Source organism: Pongo pygmaeus, chromosome 1 (assembly GCF_028885625.2).
Source record: "Pongo pygmaeus isolate AG05252 chromosome 1, NHGRI_mPonPyg2-v2.0_pri, whole genome shotgun sequence".
NCBI lineage: Eukaryota > Metazoa > Chordata > Mammalia > Primates > Hominidae > Pongo > Pongo pygmaeus.
In genome coordinates, this window is record NC_072373.2 from 19750725 (window position 1) to 19767153 (window position 16429).

A 16429-nucleotide genomic window follows, 5' to 3' on the forward strand; every position below is an offset into this window, starting at 1 on the left:
AGGGCCGCCCCAGCATGGGTCTCCCGGGCCGCGGACCCGCCCCACGCCGTCTCCAGCACTCTGTCCTCCCGCCCCATCCTTGTGCCGGCCATCGTGTGGTCGCGTCTGCGCGCCCGGTCTGCCGGCGTGAGAAAGAGCTCGTGTCGCTCCCAAGTTCAGACCAGAGGGGACGGCGAAGCGCGAAAAAGTTCCCCGCGCCCAGTACGCAGGCGCAGCCGTGCTCCTGGGCTTCCCGGGCCTCGTCCCAGCTGGCGCGCCCGGCGCTCCTCCGCCAGCGGACAGTTGGGGGCGCTGCAGGGAGGGCACCCGAGCGGCTTGGGGGCGCTCGGAAGGGTGGCTTGCAAGGTCCGGGTAGCTGCAGTCCCCGGAGTGGGGCGGAGGGGCGCGGCACCGCGCGGACGAGGATGGGGCGGGGGCGGGCGCAGCCCGGGGGGTGCAGGCACGATAAGGCGGGTGACAGCCAGCGGGGAGGAGCGGGCGCCACCGCGTCCACGCCCTTTGCTCGGGGCCGGACCAGGAGGGTCCTCGGACTTGCGCGCGCCTGGCCGGGGAGCTGAGGCGTACGGGTCGCACGCAGCGCCATGCGCGGCCCCCCTGCCTGGCCGTTGGGGCTGCTCGCGCCACCGAGCCCAGCCGAGTCAGGTCGGCTCCTGCCGGTAGCCTGCGTTTGGGCCGCGTCCAGCCGCGTCCCCGGGTCCCTATCGCCGTTCACTGGCCTGAGGCCGGCGCGGCTATGGGGCGCGGGGCCCGCGCTGCTCTGGGGCGTTGGAGCCGCGCGCCGCTGGAGGAGCGGCTGCCGGGGCGGGGGTCCGGGCGCCTCGGGGGGCGGCCTGGGCCTCGCGCGGCTCCTGGGGCTGTGGGCTCGGGGACCCGGCAGCTGCAGGTGCGGGGCTTTTGCCGGGCCAGGCGCTCCTCGGCTCCCGCGCGCCCGGTTCCCGGGCGGTCCCGTAGCCGCCGCCTGGGCAGGGGACGAGGCCTGGCGGCGCGGGCAGGCGGCGCCTCCAGGGGACAAGGGTCGGCTGCGCCCCGCGGCGGCCGGACTCCCGGAGGCCCGGAAGCTCCTGGGGCTGGCGTACCCTGAGCGCCGGAGGCTGGCAGGTAGGGCCCTCCCCGGCCACTTCCCTCCCCCGGGCCGCTCCTTCTCCACGCGCGGGGTCCCGGGGCGCCGAGAGGGACACGGCCGGGCCGCAGAGCGCCTGTCACCGCCGCCTCTCCTGGGCCACTCCTAACCCCGGAGGAGGGAGGGGATAGCTCACCTCAGAGTAGCGTTGTCAAGATTTCGCCTTAGCTGGGGACTCGTTTGCAGATTTTACACTTGTTTTCTTGTTGACACACGTTATGTATGTCATTATTGGAATCTTTGGGTCTGTTCCGCCACCAACTTAGTGGGAGCGTCTGTTTTGGCTTAGGCAGCAAAATGAGCTGGAGGTTTTTCTTTGGAAAAAAAAATTCTAGCCAAAAATATGCCTATTTTGTTATTAGGCATTTATACTTTTTTTTAAACCAAAAAAAACATTATTTGCTTTAAGCGAGTCTGTCAAGCAGTCGCCAATGCTTTCACAGGGGAAAGCAAAACTTTCAGACTTGTCTCTTGTGCTAAGTGGTAAGCAGGAAGTTACAGCAGTGTTCAACAGTCCACACCAACCAGTGATCTGTTCAGTAATTAACTTTTTTAAAGAAGCCACAATGAATGTTTTTAGAAACAAAATTTAAATAGAACAGTTTTCTATAGCTCCTCATTTTTTAGCCATAATTGGAGGAGTGTTTAGATGCAAGGGCCTTGTAAGATCTAAAATTTTTTCGATTTCTCTAAATCTTCATTCCTTCTATAAACATTTGTTGAGCCCTCATTCTGGACTGGGCCCTGGGGTTACAGTGGCATGCACAAGGAAACATGGTCCCCACTTCTGCTGGGGCTTCTAGCTTAGCGGGGAGAAGCATCTGTGAAATATTCGTATGTATAGAGGTAAACCTGCACCTGTGGGCTGTGGAAGGGGGCCTGTGAGGTTGTCAGGTGCAACACCAGAAAAGCATTCTTTGCTGCAAATCCATTGCTTTAGAAAGGACCCTCCTGAGTAGTGATTTGGGATTTAGAGTAGGTTTGCACAGTGGAGGAGAGCAGTTAGGGTGGCGACTTTTCATCTGCCAGTTGCTATGAAAGCTTAGGGGGCTCTTGGTATCACTCGGGTATAAAGAGAATTATTTCATTGTTCAGTTGGTTGAGTGTAGATTTTGATGTAAAATATCTTTTTCTCTTTCCTGTTTTTAAAAACATTGGAGACTAGGAGCTCTCACTGGACTTTGAGCTGCTTGAGACGGGGACTAATTTATCTTCCTCTAGTTGTTAGCATGTGCACAGCACAGAGCAGGCGCTCAGAGTGCCTTCAGTGAAGGAATAAATGACCATACCACCAGGCACAGAGTGAGGCCTTTAGAAACCCTAAGCATCATAGGGTGCGCCCACCACTTCTGTATGTGACTCAAAGTAAGTGTAAGGAAATCCAGTTCTGTTTTGTTTCTGAAATACTAGATGTCAGGAAGGGTGTTTAGGTGTCAGGCTTTGGTGGCCTACACGTGCCCAGTCCTGCTTATCCCACGACCATTGTTCCTGTGAGCCCTCACTCTGTCCCCAGATATCCTGCCATGCTAGCATGTTTTGGTGACAGCCTTAAACAAGACAAGACTGCCTCCTTTTTTATTTCTTTTGTTTTTCTGGGATAGGGGTCTCACTGTGTTGCTGAGACTTGTGTCGAACTCTTCAGCTCAAGCAGCCCTGCCTCTTTCTCCTGAGTAGTTGGGACCACAGGCATGTGCCACCACACCCAGCTTGTACCTTTTTTTTTTTTTTTTTGAGATGGAGTTTTGCTCTTGTTGCCCAGGCTGGAGTGCAATGGCGTGATCTCAGCTCACCACAACCTCCGCCTCCCGGGTTCAAGCGATTTTCCTGCCTCAGCCTTCCAAGTAGCTGGGATTACAGACATGTGCCATCATAACCGGCTAATTTTGTATTTTTGGAGACAGTGTTTCTCCATGTTGGTCAGGGTGGTCTCGAACTCCCGACCTCAGGTGATCTGCCCTCCTTGGCCTCCCAAAGGTGCTGGGATTACAGGTGTGAGCCACCGCACCCGGCCTTCTTTTTATTTTAAGAACAGAATATATTTTGTTCCACCACATTGAGAAATTATGAATATATAATTTGAAGAAACAAGCCTAGGGTTGGCACACTATTTTTTTTTTTTTTTGCTTTTCAAACAGATAAATACATATTGTATGTTATGAGGATATCTGATAAAAAGCCCTTATTTAGACGTATGATTTCCTGAGAAGTCATTATGTATTAAAGCCAGTTAGGATTAAGAGGAAGTGGGAGTCATGGTTAATTTGTAATTTTAAAAAAAATGTGTAATTTATCATTCTAAGAGCATCCTGAGGTGTTGGCATATCTCTTTGAAATGCTGGAGGTAAAGAGCAATTGTGTGTGTGTATTTTCTAATCAAAACACTAAAAAAGCTGAGCTGAAAAGGAATTCCAATTTTAATTTGTTAATTTTTAGAAAAACAAATACAAAAATCTTTTTTCAAAAATGCAGCTTTATATTTTAATAATAATACCTCCATCTGTCTCAGCATTTTGCTGGGTATGCCTCCTAAACTGTGTGAACAGAAAACTTTGATAAGTAGTTTGCATCAGAAACTTTAAAAACACAGTCTACCATGAAATATATACAGACGTGTGCCGAAAGCAGTTTTATCATAACTGTGTTACATTCCTCTCCTAAAGGAAGGCCTAAGCCGCCCCTTTGGGGAGGAATTCGCTGCTATCTTCATACAGATGTAAGGTCCCTTTTCACTGATAATTCTCCATCTTATCACTTTGGCAGAAGGACTCTTAAAAGATGCTGGTGCTTGAGGAGGAGCAGGGTGTGGACTGATGGGATAAGCGACACTTCATCAGAACCATCTGGCTGTGCCTGGCAGATAGAGGAGGCTCTGACCTGAGTGAGTTAGGGGCAGGGTTTTAGGAGCAAATGTGGGCCCCTACAGTACTGTGAGATTAGGGCAAAGCTGCCTCCTGGAGGTTCTTTGGGTGGGGGGCTTCGGCGGCGGGGGTGGGCAGCATGCCTCCCCCACACCTCCCAACGGTGGACTGTACACATATATCCCCTCCGCTGGGGTGTGTTCAGTTGGTGCCTGTGTGGAGGACTCGGGAGGGCTCCTCTCACTGCAGTTACTGATAAGGGGTTGGTGTGTGTTTTGAGGGCAGGACTGCTCTGAGAACCTGAAGCTTGCTGGCAGCTTTTGCTGAGTTTGTAGTTGTATTTTATGAAGATGGACCGTGAGTGACCACAGTGAATATAGTGACAAAAGCAGTGGGTATGATGGGCAAGGAGGCCAGAGTAGCTACTTCCTGAAGCCCAGTGAGGGTGGAGATCCTGCAGGGACAGTGCCCTGTGGGGGCTGGGGAGGATGAACCTTTGAAATCGGAACTGCCCCCAAAAGCCAGGGATGTGCGTGTGCTACGGAAATACATTGTTTCAGAGAAACTGAGCATTCTGTAGCTGTGCTGTCACATCAGATTCTAGAAGGACAGTAGAGAAAAAATGTAAAATATCTTACTAATTTTTTATGTTGATCATGTGTAGATAATATTTTGGATATATTGGGTCAAGTAAAATGTTACTAAAATTAATTTTATGTATCCCTTTTTATAGTGTGGCAACTAGAGAAGTTTAAATTACCTAGGTGGCTCCCATCGTATGTCTGTTAAGAGTCCATGGCGAGCCCTCCTGTGGTTCATGGGACAGGTACCCCTAACTGTTTTATTTTAATTTTGTCTTTGGGGTACTCCTAACTCTAGAGCATGCTAATAGCATGGACAGAGACAGTCTGATCTCGCACCAGACACATGGGGGCCTCGGATCTTTCTTCTCCGGATTTCTTCTCCAGATTTCCAGAACCTGGAGTCTCTGGCTTCTTCCTCTCTTCCGTTCTCATCTGTCAGCCGCTCATGTCCTCACTTATTCTCTACCCTTCACTCAGCCTCCATCTCCCCTATACCCTCGACTCCTGTGTTCTCCATCACACCCACCCGCATCCGTGGAAATGTGTCCCAACATGTCTAAAAACCAAAGTTACCTTTCTCTGCAAAGCATCTTTCCTCTTCTGTCTCTTGGTTGAGTGAGAGAGACTGCAGTGTGAACCTCTTGGCCTTGGCCAGAGACGTAGGTCATTCTTATAACGATAGTAATAAAGATAATAGTTAATACTTCTTGTGTACTCAGCCCTGGGCATTGTACCAGATGCTTTGAATATGTGTCTAGTTTACTCATAATTCTGTGAGGGAGGGATTGTTTCTATTGCCATTTTACAAATGAGGAAACTGGGCACAGAGAGATGGAGTGACTTATGCAAGGTCAAGCAGCTAGATGGCAGAGCTTAAAAGGAGAATTTAAGATAATGAACGCCTAACCTAAGAGGGCCAGTTCTGAGGTTGAGTTGGTCAGGGTTCCGACGCAATCCCGACCAACTCAACCTCAGAATGGCCCTCCTAGGTTAGGCATTCATCATCCTAAATCCTCCCATTTTTCAGAGAGGAAAAATGCTCACATCTAACCAGTCATCACGTCCTAGTTCTTAAAAATATCTGCAGTCCTCTACTCTGCCCTTTATCCCTCTGTCCCCAACCTACTTCACCCTAAGTTTGCTTCTCACCTAGGGCACTAGAACAACGCCCTGTTGGCCACTCCTTTCGCTCTGTAGCCAGAGTGGATCATTTAAAAATGCAAATCTGGCTGGGTGCAGTGGCTCACGCCTGTAATCCCAGTACTTTGGGAGGCTGAGGCGGGCGGATCACCGGAGGTGGAGAGTTCAAGACCAGCCTGACCAACATGGAGAAACCTCATCTCTACTAAAAATACAAAATTAGCCAGACATAGTGGCACATGCCTGTAATCCCAGCTACTCGGGAGGCTGAGGCGGGAGAATTGCTTGAACCTGGGAGGCAGAGGTTGCAGTGAGCCGAGATTGCGCCATTGCACTGGGCAACAAGAGGGAAACTCTATCTCAAAAGAAAAAAAAGCAAATCTGGCTGTATCATTCCCCAGTGTAAAGCCCTGTTAAGCCGACCTTGCCACAAAATCCTTCCTATAATCTAGAGGCTTCATTTCATTTCTCAGTTCTCCTTCCTGTGCACCCATGAGGTCTCTGCCCCTGCTCCATCCTGCCAGGCTTTCTGCTCCCTTCCCTGACTTGAAGGTGAGGCCTGTGCTGCTTCCTCTGCCTGGGACATGGGAAGATGCCAAAGACAGGCTTTGTCGCAGAATGTGATTCTGCGTTGTGTAAACTGGGAGACCTTGCGTAGGCTCCCTCTCTGTGTTCGAGATTCCCGTCTGAAAAACGAGGATGAGGGTGAAAGGGAGGATTTAAGATGATGGATGCCAGATCCTTCAGATAATGGTGAGGACTCTGAAGTGCTGTCTTTGAGTCCTTGAATGACAGTGGGGATTGCTGTACCTGCCTGATACAACCAGATGGGTGCCGTGTTCAGCAGTGGGCAGGTGGTAGGCACAGTGTACAGCTTCCTCCAACCACCCCCAGCCTCTGTCCTTCTATCCAGCCCTGTTGTCCAGCAATCTGCAGTTCAGATTTTCCTTCCCCTTTCCTTTGAAGGGTATTTGTTTCCATCTTTGCTGCAATTCAGTAGAATGAGGTAACAGAAAGATACTTGAAGATATCTGTCAAGAAATAGATAATGGGAGAAGTTGCTGGGGCCGCATCAGGCAAGAGTGGGGGCAATCAAGAGACTTAACTATGGAGAAAAGGTGTGGGAGAATTTCAGAATTGCAGTATGCTCAGTTGTGTCCAGGGCTTGTGGTGGAATTTGAAATGATGTTTATGGAGCAAGTCTATAGTATTCATTAATATCAGAAGACAGTGATATGTAGTCAGATCTTGATTAACAAGAATCCAGTTAACTAAAAGCTGAAAAATATCTTTTACTTTTCTTACATTCAAATTGGACAAAGAAGCAAATGACAGTAAAACAAGCTGATAATTTTTAAATGATTATTAAAAAGTAAAAGTGTTGGGGGGATACCCTGAAATTAATTTGGGTTCAGGTAAATTACTTCCTCTTTGTAATCAGCATTATTACTATGTGAGAACAAGACTCAGAATCATAATTAGGGGGCATTTCATTCATGTCATATGGATTATTGTAGAATCGTAACTGATTTAGAAAACTAGACGAGGAGGGAAGAGGTGGACCTTTATATAGCAGGTCACATACACTGTGCTTTCGGAATTATTCACTGAGGCGAAAGAATAGAGATTAGCTACTGATGAAGGACAAAAAGAATTTTCTGCTGAATCCTGAATTCGCCAGGATGACTCCTTCTGGAGCTGCCAGTTCATCGAGGCTGAGGTACTCGGAACCTCAAGTTAGACACACTCCCCGTCCTTTGGGCCTTCAAGCCCCTTTGGGCACTGTTGTAAGAAGCATGGTGCTTTGAAACAAGACCCCGGGCTTTACGTCAAAATGAAGTGACCCTTGCCCAGCTTCCTATTATTCAGTTAGATTGTGATTATGGGTTTTTAAGCCAGGCATATGGACTTTATGAGCTGCCAGAACTCACATTTCTGCTTAGGCTATTGAAGAATTTTGATCTGATAGATGTTATTGCTTCCATTGCCAAAGTTCAATTTATTTGTTTGTTCATCCAACAAAATAGTGATTGAGATTCTCCTATGTGCCTGGCACTGTAGGCAATCGGTGACAATCCAGACCAAAATCTTTTATGTCCTAATGGGGAGAGAAACTAAAACAAGTGAAACATTTAGAATGCTGAAAGGTAGGAGCTTCGAGAACACAAATGGAGAGGGAGTGAGGTGGGTAGTGTAGGGTGTCTGTATTTTAAGTGAGGCTGTCAGAGCAGGCCTTTTTGGGGAGGGGACTTTAGAATAAAGACCTTAAGGAGGGGCGAGAGCAATTGTTCTAAATGTTCTCCACTTAAAAAGGCCCATGTTTTTCCTAGAACTCTGTTTGTCGACTAAATGTCCAGTGTGCACTGAGTTTGCTCTGGACTCTTCATTAAGGTTATATAAAAGTAATACTTTTGGCTGGGTGCAGTGGCTCATGCCCGCAATCCCAGCACTTTGCAAGGCTGAGATGGGAGGACTGCTTGAGGCCAGGAGTTTGATACCAGCCTGGGCAACATAGTGAGACCCCCATCACTATCTTTTAAAAAAATGCATTTCTCTTATTATGGATGCAGTTATCTGTGATATGTGTTGTTACTAATTGGATTTTCTTTTCTTTTTTTTTGAGACAGAGTCTTGCTCTGTCACCCAGGCTGGAGTGTAGCAGCACAATCTTGGCTCACTGCAACCTCCACCTCCCGGGTTCAAGCGATTCTCCTGCCTCAGCCTCCCAAGTAGCTAGGACTACAGATGCGCACCACCACACCTGGCTAATTTTTTGTATTTTTTTTTTTTTTTTAGCAGAGACAGGGTTTCACCATGTTGGCCATGGTAGTCTTTAACTCCTGAGCTGAAGTGACCTACCCGCCTTGGCTCCCAAAGTGCTGGGATTACAGGCATGAGCCACCATACCTGGCCTATTCATGTGGATTTTCTAAACCTTTTTTTTTTTTTGGAGACAGCGTATTGCTGTGTCACCCAGGCTGGACTGCAGTGGCATAATCATGGCTCACTACAATCTCGACCTCCTGGGCTCAAGTAATCCTCCCACCTCAGGCTTCTGAGTAGCTGGGACTACAGGTGCATGCTACCATCCTGGCTAATGTCTGTATTTTGTGTAGAGACAGGGTTTCGCCATGTTGTCTAGGCTGGTCTCAAACTCCTGGGCTCAAACAATCCACCCGCCTCAGCCTCCTGAAGTGCTGGGATTACAGGCGTGAGCCACTGTGCCAAGCCAATATTTTCTCTTCAGATAAGACTCTATCTTGTTTGCCTGTTTTTTAGGTGCATGAACAATTCTGTTCATATTTATTTTCATATCATGTTGATATTTCGCAAAGCAATAATATAATATTAAGAAGCAATATATTACATGTTTTATTGACATTTGCTTCTGTGTAATGATCTCTGAAACTTTTCCAAAAGTTATCTAGAATGGGTTGTTTGTTTGTTTAAAGCCTATGGCACCTTGTATTCCCAGGCAGTCTCCCATCCAAGTACTAATGAGGCCTCACCCTGCGTAGCTTCTGAGGTCAGACAAGATTGGGTGCGTTCAGAGTGTATGACCGTAGACAGAGTGTTTTGAGATACTAGATGTAATCAAGGGCTTTAACTAGACAGCTTGATCTTCAAGTTACAGTATATTTAGATGCCAAGGAGTGTAGCATCTATAGCATGAATGGAGGAAAAATACGATCTGAGATGAACACCAAAATCAAGAGATGGGGAGGGAGGGGCTGGCCAGAACGGGTTCCATAGTTGGCTCCCAGTTTTTCTTGGTGAGGAAGAGTTGATCAGACTAAGAAGTCATCTTCTCTGGCTCAGATATGATCACTAACTTCCTTAGTCAACCTGCTTGTTCTCACCTGGAACTATTTGGTTCTTCCCTTGAGTCAGAGGTTGAGGAACAAAAGGGAGGAAACTGCTAGAGACTGAGATCAATGCATACTCTGAAAACAGCTTATTTGGCAAGGAAGCCTCCTGGACTCAGCACCGCAGCCCCTTTGCTGAAGCACCCTGAACATTGAGAGTGCTTGTGTTTTCTAGCTGCGGTTGGATTTCTCACGATGTCCAGTGTTATCTCCATGTCTGCCCCTTTCTTCCTGGGGAAGATCATCGATGTCATCTATACCAGCCCCACTGTGGACTACAGCGACAACCTGACCCGCCTCTGCCTTGGGCTCAGTGCCGTGTTTCTGTGTGGTGCTGCCGCCAATGCCATTCGTGTCTACCTCATGCAAACTTCAGGTAACAGTCTCTCCTCTCAGGGATGTGAGTCATCCTGAAGAAGATGTAGAGTCCTGTGGGTTTGTTCGGGCTCAAATCTCATGTGCTGCAGGCTCCATTCTCTTCCTCTCTTCCTGGCATCCCATTAAGTGGGGATAGAGTCCAATGACTGCCCAGATGTTGGAGTTACAGTTTATTTTAGATCAAGCACTCTCTTCTCAACTCTTCTTTTATAGTTGAAGTTGAGCTGTAAGGGCAATCATGTTGGTCTTATGGGAGGTTTGAAAATAAGCCCCTTGGGCTGGGTGCCGTGGCTCATGCCTGTAATCCCAGCACTTTGGGAGGCCGAGGCAAGTGGATCATGAGGTCAGGAGTTCGAGACCAGCCTGGCCAACATGGTGAAACCCTGTCTCTACTAAAAATACAAAAATTAGCCGGGCGTGGTGGTGTGTGCCTGTAATCTCAGCTACTCAGGAGGCTGAGGCAGGAGAATCACTTGAACCCAGGAGGCAGAGGTTGCAGTGAGCCCAGATAACACCACTGCACTCCAGCATGGGGGACAGAGCGAGACTCCATCTCAAAAAAAAAAAGAAAATGAGGCCCCTGGCCATGAAGCTGGACTTCTGAGGCTTCCTGAAGGCTTCAGAAACCCATTTACATGCCCCATGCTTGTGTTTCTCCTTAAGTAGCAGCTGGGATGATAACTTTGTTAGTATTTCTCTGAAGAGGTCTCGTTGTTACAGGCAGGTCACTGCCACAATAATGAGAGAACCTGGGACACCAACTCGGAGTCTGTTGCTCTCCATTTATCTCTGTGGATAATTAACCAGTTCTTGCCATTTGAAGGTTCAATACAGGAAAGGGTTTCCAGGGAGGAACAAAATGAGCTTTTGGAAGTTAATGTAATAAAACTTCTTTGTAAATAATACCTTAAAAAAATCTCGGCCAAGTGTGGTAGCTCATGCCTGTAATCCTAGCACTTTGGGAGGCTGTGACAGGAGGATTGCTTGAGCCCATGAGTTTGAGACCAGCCTGAGCTACATAGCAAGACTCCGTCTGTACAAAAAATAAAAATAATTTAACTGGGTGTAGTGGCGGACATCTGTAGTTTCAGCTACCCAGGAGGCTGAGGTGGGAGGATGGCTTGAGCCCACAAGGTTGAGGTTACAGTGAACTGTGATCGTGCCACTTCATTCAAGCCTGGGTGATAGAGCAAGACCCAGTCTCTTAAAAAAAAAAAAAAGTAAAAATAAAAAAAGCTTCTGAGTCATGTTATATTTATTTTATTCCTGTATCCTCTCACTAGCGCCCACAGTCTGTAGTTAATAAGAGAAAAGTAGTGTTAGTAGTGCATGACAGTTAATGTGCCTGGTTTGGGAAAGTCTCTTTCCACCCCTGGGATACAGTGCAGCAGACATGCTCAGAGGCTGCATTGCTCAGAAGGGTTACAACTCCAGGCCAAGCTGCTGCACAGTAGGTGGCTGCCCCATAACGGTAATGGATGTCTTTACCCTTGGTGAGCTTGTTCGTGTTTGCTTTTGCAGGTCAGCGCATTGTGAATAGGCTGAGAACTTCATTATTCTCCTCCATTCTGAGGCAGGAGGTTGCTTTCTTTGACAAGACTCGCACAGGAGAATTGATTAACCGCCTCTCATCAGACACTGCACTCCTGGGGCGCTCAGTGACTGAAAACCTCTCAGATGGGCTCAGGGCCGGGGCCCAGGCTTCTGTAGGCATCAGTATGATGGTATGTGGGCCTGGTTCCCCTTGGTACCTTCCTGCCGGGGCTTGGCTTGCACCAGGCCTCTCAAGTGTGAGATGAGCTCAAGCTGAGCGGTTTGCATCATTCTGTAAGTGCCTAGGGCCAAAAGTGCTGTTGCAGAGGCTGCTGGAACGTGGGGATTGCCTCTGCCTGCATGGCCTCTTATACCTTCATTTCTCCAGAATGAGTAATTATCTGGAAAATGAACTGTTGTGTTACTGCTGGATATTCTGAGATGTGTGTACCTGGGGTATTAAGGCAGAAAAGAGCATCAGGTAGAAGGAGCACTGGGTACTACCCTGTGGGTGGCACCAAGCGGTGACTAAATTCCATTCCTCTGTGTGTAAGTCAAACTGTGCCCTTTTAAGGGGAGAGCTCTTCACTCCCATGGCCTTTTTTCCTTTCCTTAACTGGGTGGCTTGTGCCTGTCCTGTCTGCTTGCCTTACCTCTTCAACCAGTATTTCTATTCAGCCCAGTGCTGCAGGTCATTAGAGAGGCAATGCAAGCCACATATGTGATTTTAATGTTTTAGTAGCCACATTTAAAAAAGCAAAAAGAAGCCAATGAGATTAATTTTTTTTTTTAATTTTAATTTTTTTAGAGACTGTCTCACTCTGTTACCCAGGCTGGAGTACAGTGGCAAGATCATAGCTCACTGCAGTCTTAAACTCCTGGGTTAAAGTGATTCTCCCACCTCAATCTCCCAAGTATCTGGGACTACAGGCACACACCACCAAGTCTGGCTAATTTAAAGAATATATATATTTTTTTTGTAGAGGCAGGGTCTCTCTATATTGCCCAGGCTGGTCTCAAACTCTTGGCCTCAAGTGATCCTCCTGCCTCGGCCTCCTGAAGTGCTGGGATTACAGGCTTGAGCCACCATACCTGGCTGAGATTAATTTTAATAATGTTTTGTTTAAGCCAGTATAAACAAAATATTGTCATCTCAATATGTAATTAATATCAAAATTATTAATGAGATATTTTATATTATTTCTTTCATATTATAGTTGACCCTTGAACAATGCAGGAGTTGGGACATTGAACCCCACACAGTCAAAAATGAAAGTATAACTTTTGACTCCCCAAAAACTTAACTAGTAATAGCCTACTGTTGACCAGAAACCTTACTGATAACACAGTCAATTACCATGTATTTGGTATGTTATATGTATTATATACTATGTTCTTATAACAGAGTAAGCTAGAGAAAAGAAAGTGTTATTTAGAAAATCATAAGGAAGGTACGGTATATTTATTATTTATTAAGTGGAAGTGGATTATCATGAGAAGTTTTGTTTTGTTTTTTTTTTTCGAGATGGAGTCTTGCACTGTCATCGGGCTGGAGTGCAATGGCGCGATCTTGGCTCACTGCAACCTCCGCCTCCTGGGTTCAAGTGATTCTTCTGCCTCAGCCTCCCGAGTAGCTGGGATTATAGGCGCCAGCCACCACGCCTCACTAATTTTTTTGTATTTTTAGTAGAGATGGGATTTCACTATGTTGACCAGGCTGGTCTTGAACTCCTGACCTCGTGATCTGCCTGCCTCAGCCTCCCAAAGTGCTGGGATTGCTGGCGTGAGCCACTGCGCCTGGCTCATCATAAAAGTATTTATTCTCATTGTCTTCACACTGAGTAGACTGAGAGGAGGAAGAAAGGTTGTTCTTGCTGTCTCAGGGGTGGCAGAGATGGAAGAAAATCTGTGTATAAGTTGACCCATGCATTTCAAACCAGTGTTGTTCAAAGGTCAACTGAATTTCCAAATCTGGTGTGTATTCTCTACTTATGGAGCATCTTAATTCGGATGCTAAATTTTCATTGAAAGTACTTGATCTATATTTAGATTTTATAAAATATACAATTGAAAAAGTAGTTTGACATACTCAAGTTTTCCAGACATACTTAATAGTTTTCCAATAACTGAATGGAGTATAGGCTTTTAAATTTTAATTAAACCTAAATACAATTAAAAAGTCAGTGTCTCAGTCATACCTGCCACATTTCAAGTTTCCAGTAGCCATGTAAGGCTATCGTTTTGGGCAGTGCAGTTCTAGACTCGTGGAATAAGAACTGTAAATAATCCTTTCTCGCAAGTGGAAAAGCTTGGATTTTGTCCTTTGTGTCCCATGAAGCACTCAGAGAGGAACGGTGTGTTGCCTATTAGATCTGACTTACGGAATGAAAAACAGCTTTGAAATCTCATGATTTTCCAGCTAAGAGAGAAGCAAACCTCTGGAAGAGGACCCTTCCTGCACTAACATGCCATTTTCCAAATATGAATAGTTTTGGGGATCAGGAAGAGTTCAAGCTGGGAAAAATCACTTGGGGTACCTTTTGTAACAAGGAAAGGGAATTCAATGTAGGTCAGATGAGCAAGTCAAAGGGGTCTGTTTGGGATGCCATAATAATACCACAGACTGGGTGGCTGAAACAACAGAAATGTATTTCTCACAATTCTGGAGGTTAGAAGTCCAAGGTCAAGGTGCTAGCAAAATAGCTTAATTCTGAGGCCTTTTCTCTTGGCTTGTAGGCAGCTGCCATCTTGCCGTGATGTGCTCACACAGTGGAGAGGGAGTGTGCTCTAGAGTGTCTCTTATAAGGACACTAATCCTATTGGATCATGGCCCCATACTTAACGACCTCATTTAACCTTAGTTACTTTCTTAGAGGCCCCATCTTCAAATACAGCCATACTGGGGGTTAAGGCTTCAACATGTGAATTTCAGGGGGAATTTCCATTCAGTCTGTAAAAGGGCCTCAGGAAGTGGCTTCACCTAGGATCTGATCTTTGGATCTAGAGGATCAGAAATGTGACCTTGTTTCTCCTGCACAAACTCAGGGACCTGACATAGGGGAAGTCCAATTATGAGAACCTGATATTGTGTATGGCATGCTGCCAATTTATTAATTTACATAGTGGGCCTTCCCACCATTAAGTTGTGTTTCTGCTATTTCAATTTTTTTTTTTTTTTTTGGGACAGGGTCTCATTCTGTTGCCTAGGCTGTAGTGCAGTGGTGTCATCTTGGCTCACTGCAACCTCTGCCTCCCGAGCTCGAGTGATCCTCCCGCATCAGCCTCCTGAGTAGCTGGAACTACAGGCGTGCACCACCATGCCCGGCTAATTTTTGTATTTTTTATAGAGACAGTGTCTCACCATGTTGCCCAGCCCACTGGTTTTGAACTCCTGGGCTCAAGTGATCCGCCCGCCTCAGCCTCCTGAAATGCTAGGATTATAGGTGCGAGCCACCATGCCTAGCCCATTTCTGCTATTCAAAACACTTCATTATGATGCCAGCGCCCTGTATTAGTCATCAGAAGTCTTTTCTTTTTTTTTTTTTTTTTTTTTAATTTATGAAGTATTTATTGATCATTCTTGGGTGTTTCTCGGAGAGGGGGATATGGGAGGGTCATAGGATAATAGTGGAGAGAAGGTCAGGAGATAAACACATGAATAAAGGTCTCTGGTTTTCCTAGGCAGAGGACCCTGCGGCCTTCTGCAGTGTTTCTGCCCCTGGGTACTTGAGATTAGGGAGTGGTGATGACTCTTAAAGAGCATGCTGCCTTCAAGCATCTGTTTAACAAAGCACATCTTGCACCGCCCTTAATCCATTTAACCCTGAGTTGACACAGCATATGTTTCAGAGAGCATGGGGCTGGGGGAAAGGCCATAGATCAACAGCATCCCAAGGCAGAAGAATTTCTCCTAGTCAGAACAAAATGGAGTCTCCTATGCCCACCTCTTTCTACACAGACACAGCAACAATCTGATCTCTCCTTCCTTTCCCCACACTTCCCCCCCTTCTCTTCAACAAAACCGCCATCGTCCTCATGGCCCGCTCCCGATGGTCGCTGTCTCTTCGGAGCTGTTGGGTACACCTCCCAACAGCTGTATTAGTCATCAGAAGTCTTTTCATTAAGTATGGAACCAGAGTGAAGGGAGGGGGGTGGTTCTGGGACAGTTCTAGGACAATCTTGATGGACTGTGCCTGCCCCACACAGAGGACACCTGTCCAGTTGGTTCATTTGACATCAGTTGTGTTCAGGCCCCAGAAGTGTTAGACCTGCCCTCTTGGTCTCATGTCCTGATGGTGACCATCAGAGATATGATTATGTTCCCCAAGGCTCACCCCAGGTGTCCTGATGGACTTGTCTTCTCAGGGTGGGACATTCCTATGCACATCTGCTTGCTCCTCTGTGAAGGTGCCAACCTCCTTTCTGCCTCAGGGCCTTTATGCAATGGCTCTTCCCTCTTGGTGGAGAGGTCTTCCAAGATCGTGTTACATCTGCAGTGATACTTTCTCTTTCTTTTACTTGTTTATTGTGTAAGTCTCACCTCTTCTTTCTTGCATGAAAACTCTGAGGGTTGGTTATCTCCCAGGTGCCTGGAATAGTACTTGCACTCAGTAACGTGGGCTCTCAGTAACAACTTGTTGAATGAGTAAATGAATGAGTGAATGATTGGTTGATCAATCCACTTATGTTTCAGTTTGCAGTTTTTCCTTGGTATTATTTAGCCTTGTACTGATTATACTATTTTCTGTGCAGATGAGATATGGTAGATTTTAGTAATTTGTCGAAGAGATGCTAGTACTATTGAAAGTACAATCACCAAATTGCAAGGTTGACAGGAAAACCCTCTGTTACTTACATCTAGAAGTTAGGTTATTCTTTCAGCAATTCCGATTGCTAGAAGCTTCTCAGTATGTTGAGAACAGATCCATCCTGCTGACTTCAGTCCACTGA

The 16429-nt window shown here is 46.8% G+C and overlaps 1 protein-coding gene across 4 annotated transcripts in view; it reads left to right on the forward strand.

Moving 5' to 3' along the window:
• Nucleotides 1-240: 240 nt before the first annotated feature.
• ABCB10 (ATP binding cassette subfamily B member 10) overlaps nt 241-16429 on the forward strand; it is a 42772-nt gene continuing 26583 nt past the window's right edge. The window contains exons 1-3 of one of the 4 annotated variants that reach the window (XM_063671314.1): nt 241-345; nt 9744-9944; nt 11468-11670. In XM_063671314.1, the coding sequence (XP_063527384.1) occupies nt 9764-9944; nt 11468-11670 (384 nt within the window). In that variant the 5' untranslated portion in view covers nt 241-345; nt 9744-9763. Of the gene's footprint in view, nt 346-435; nt 1099-4716; nt 4805-9743; nt 9945-11467; nt 11671-16429 lie in introns of those variants that run through there. The other 3 variants (XM_054441774.2, XM_054441773.2, XM_054441775.2) reach the window with 3 other exon arrangements.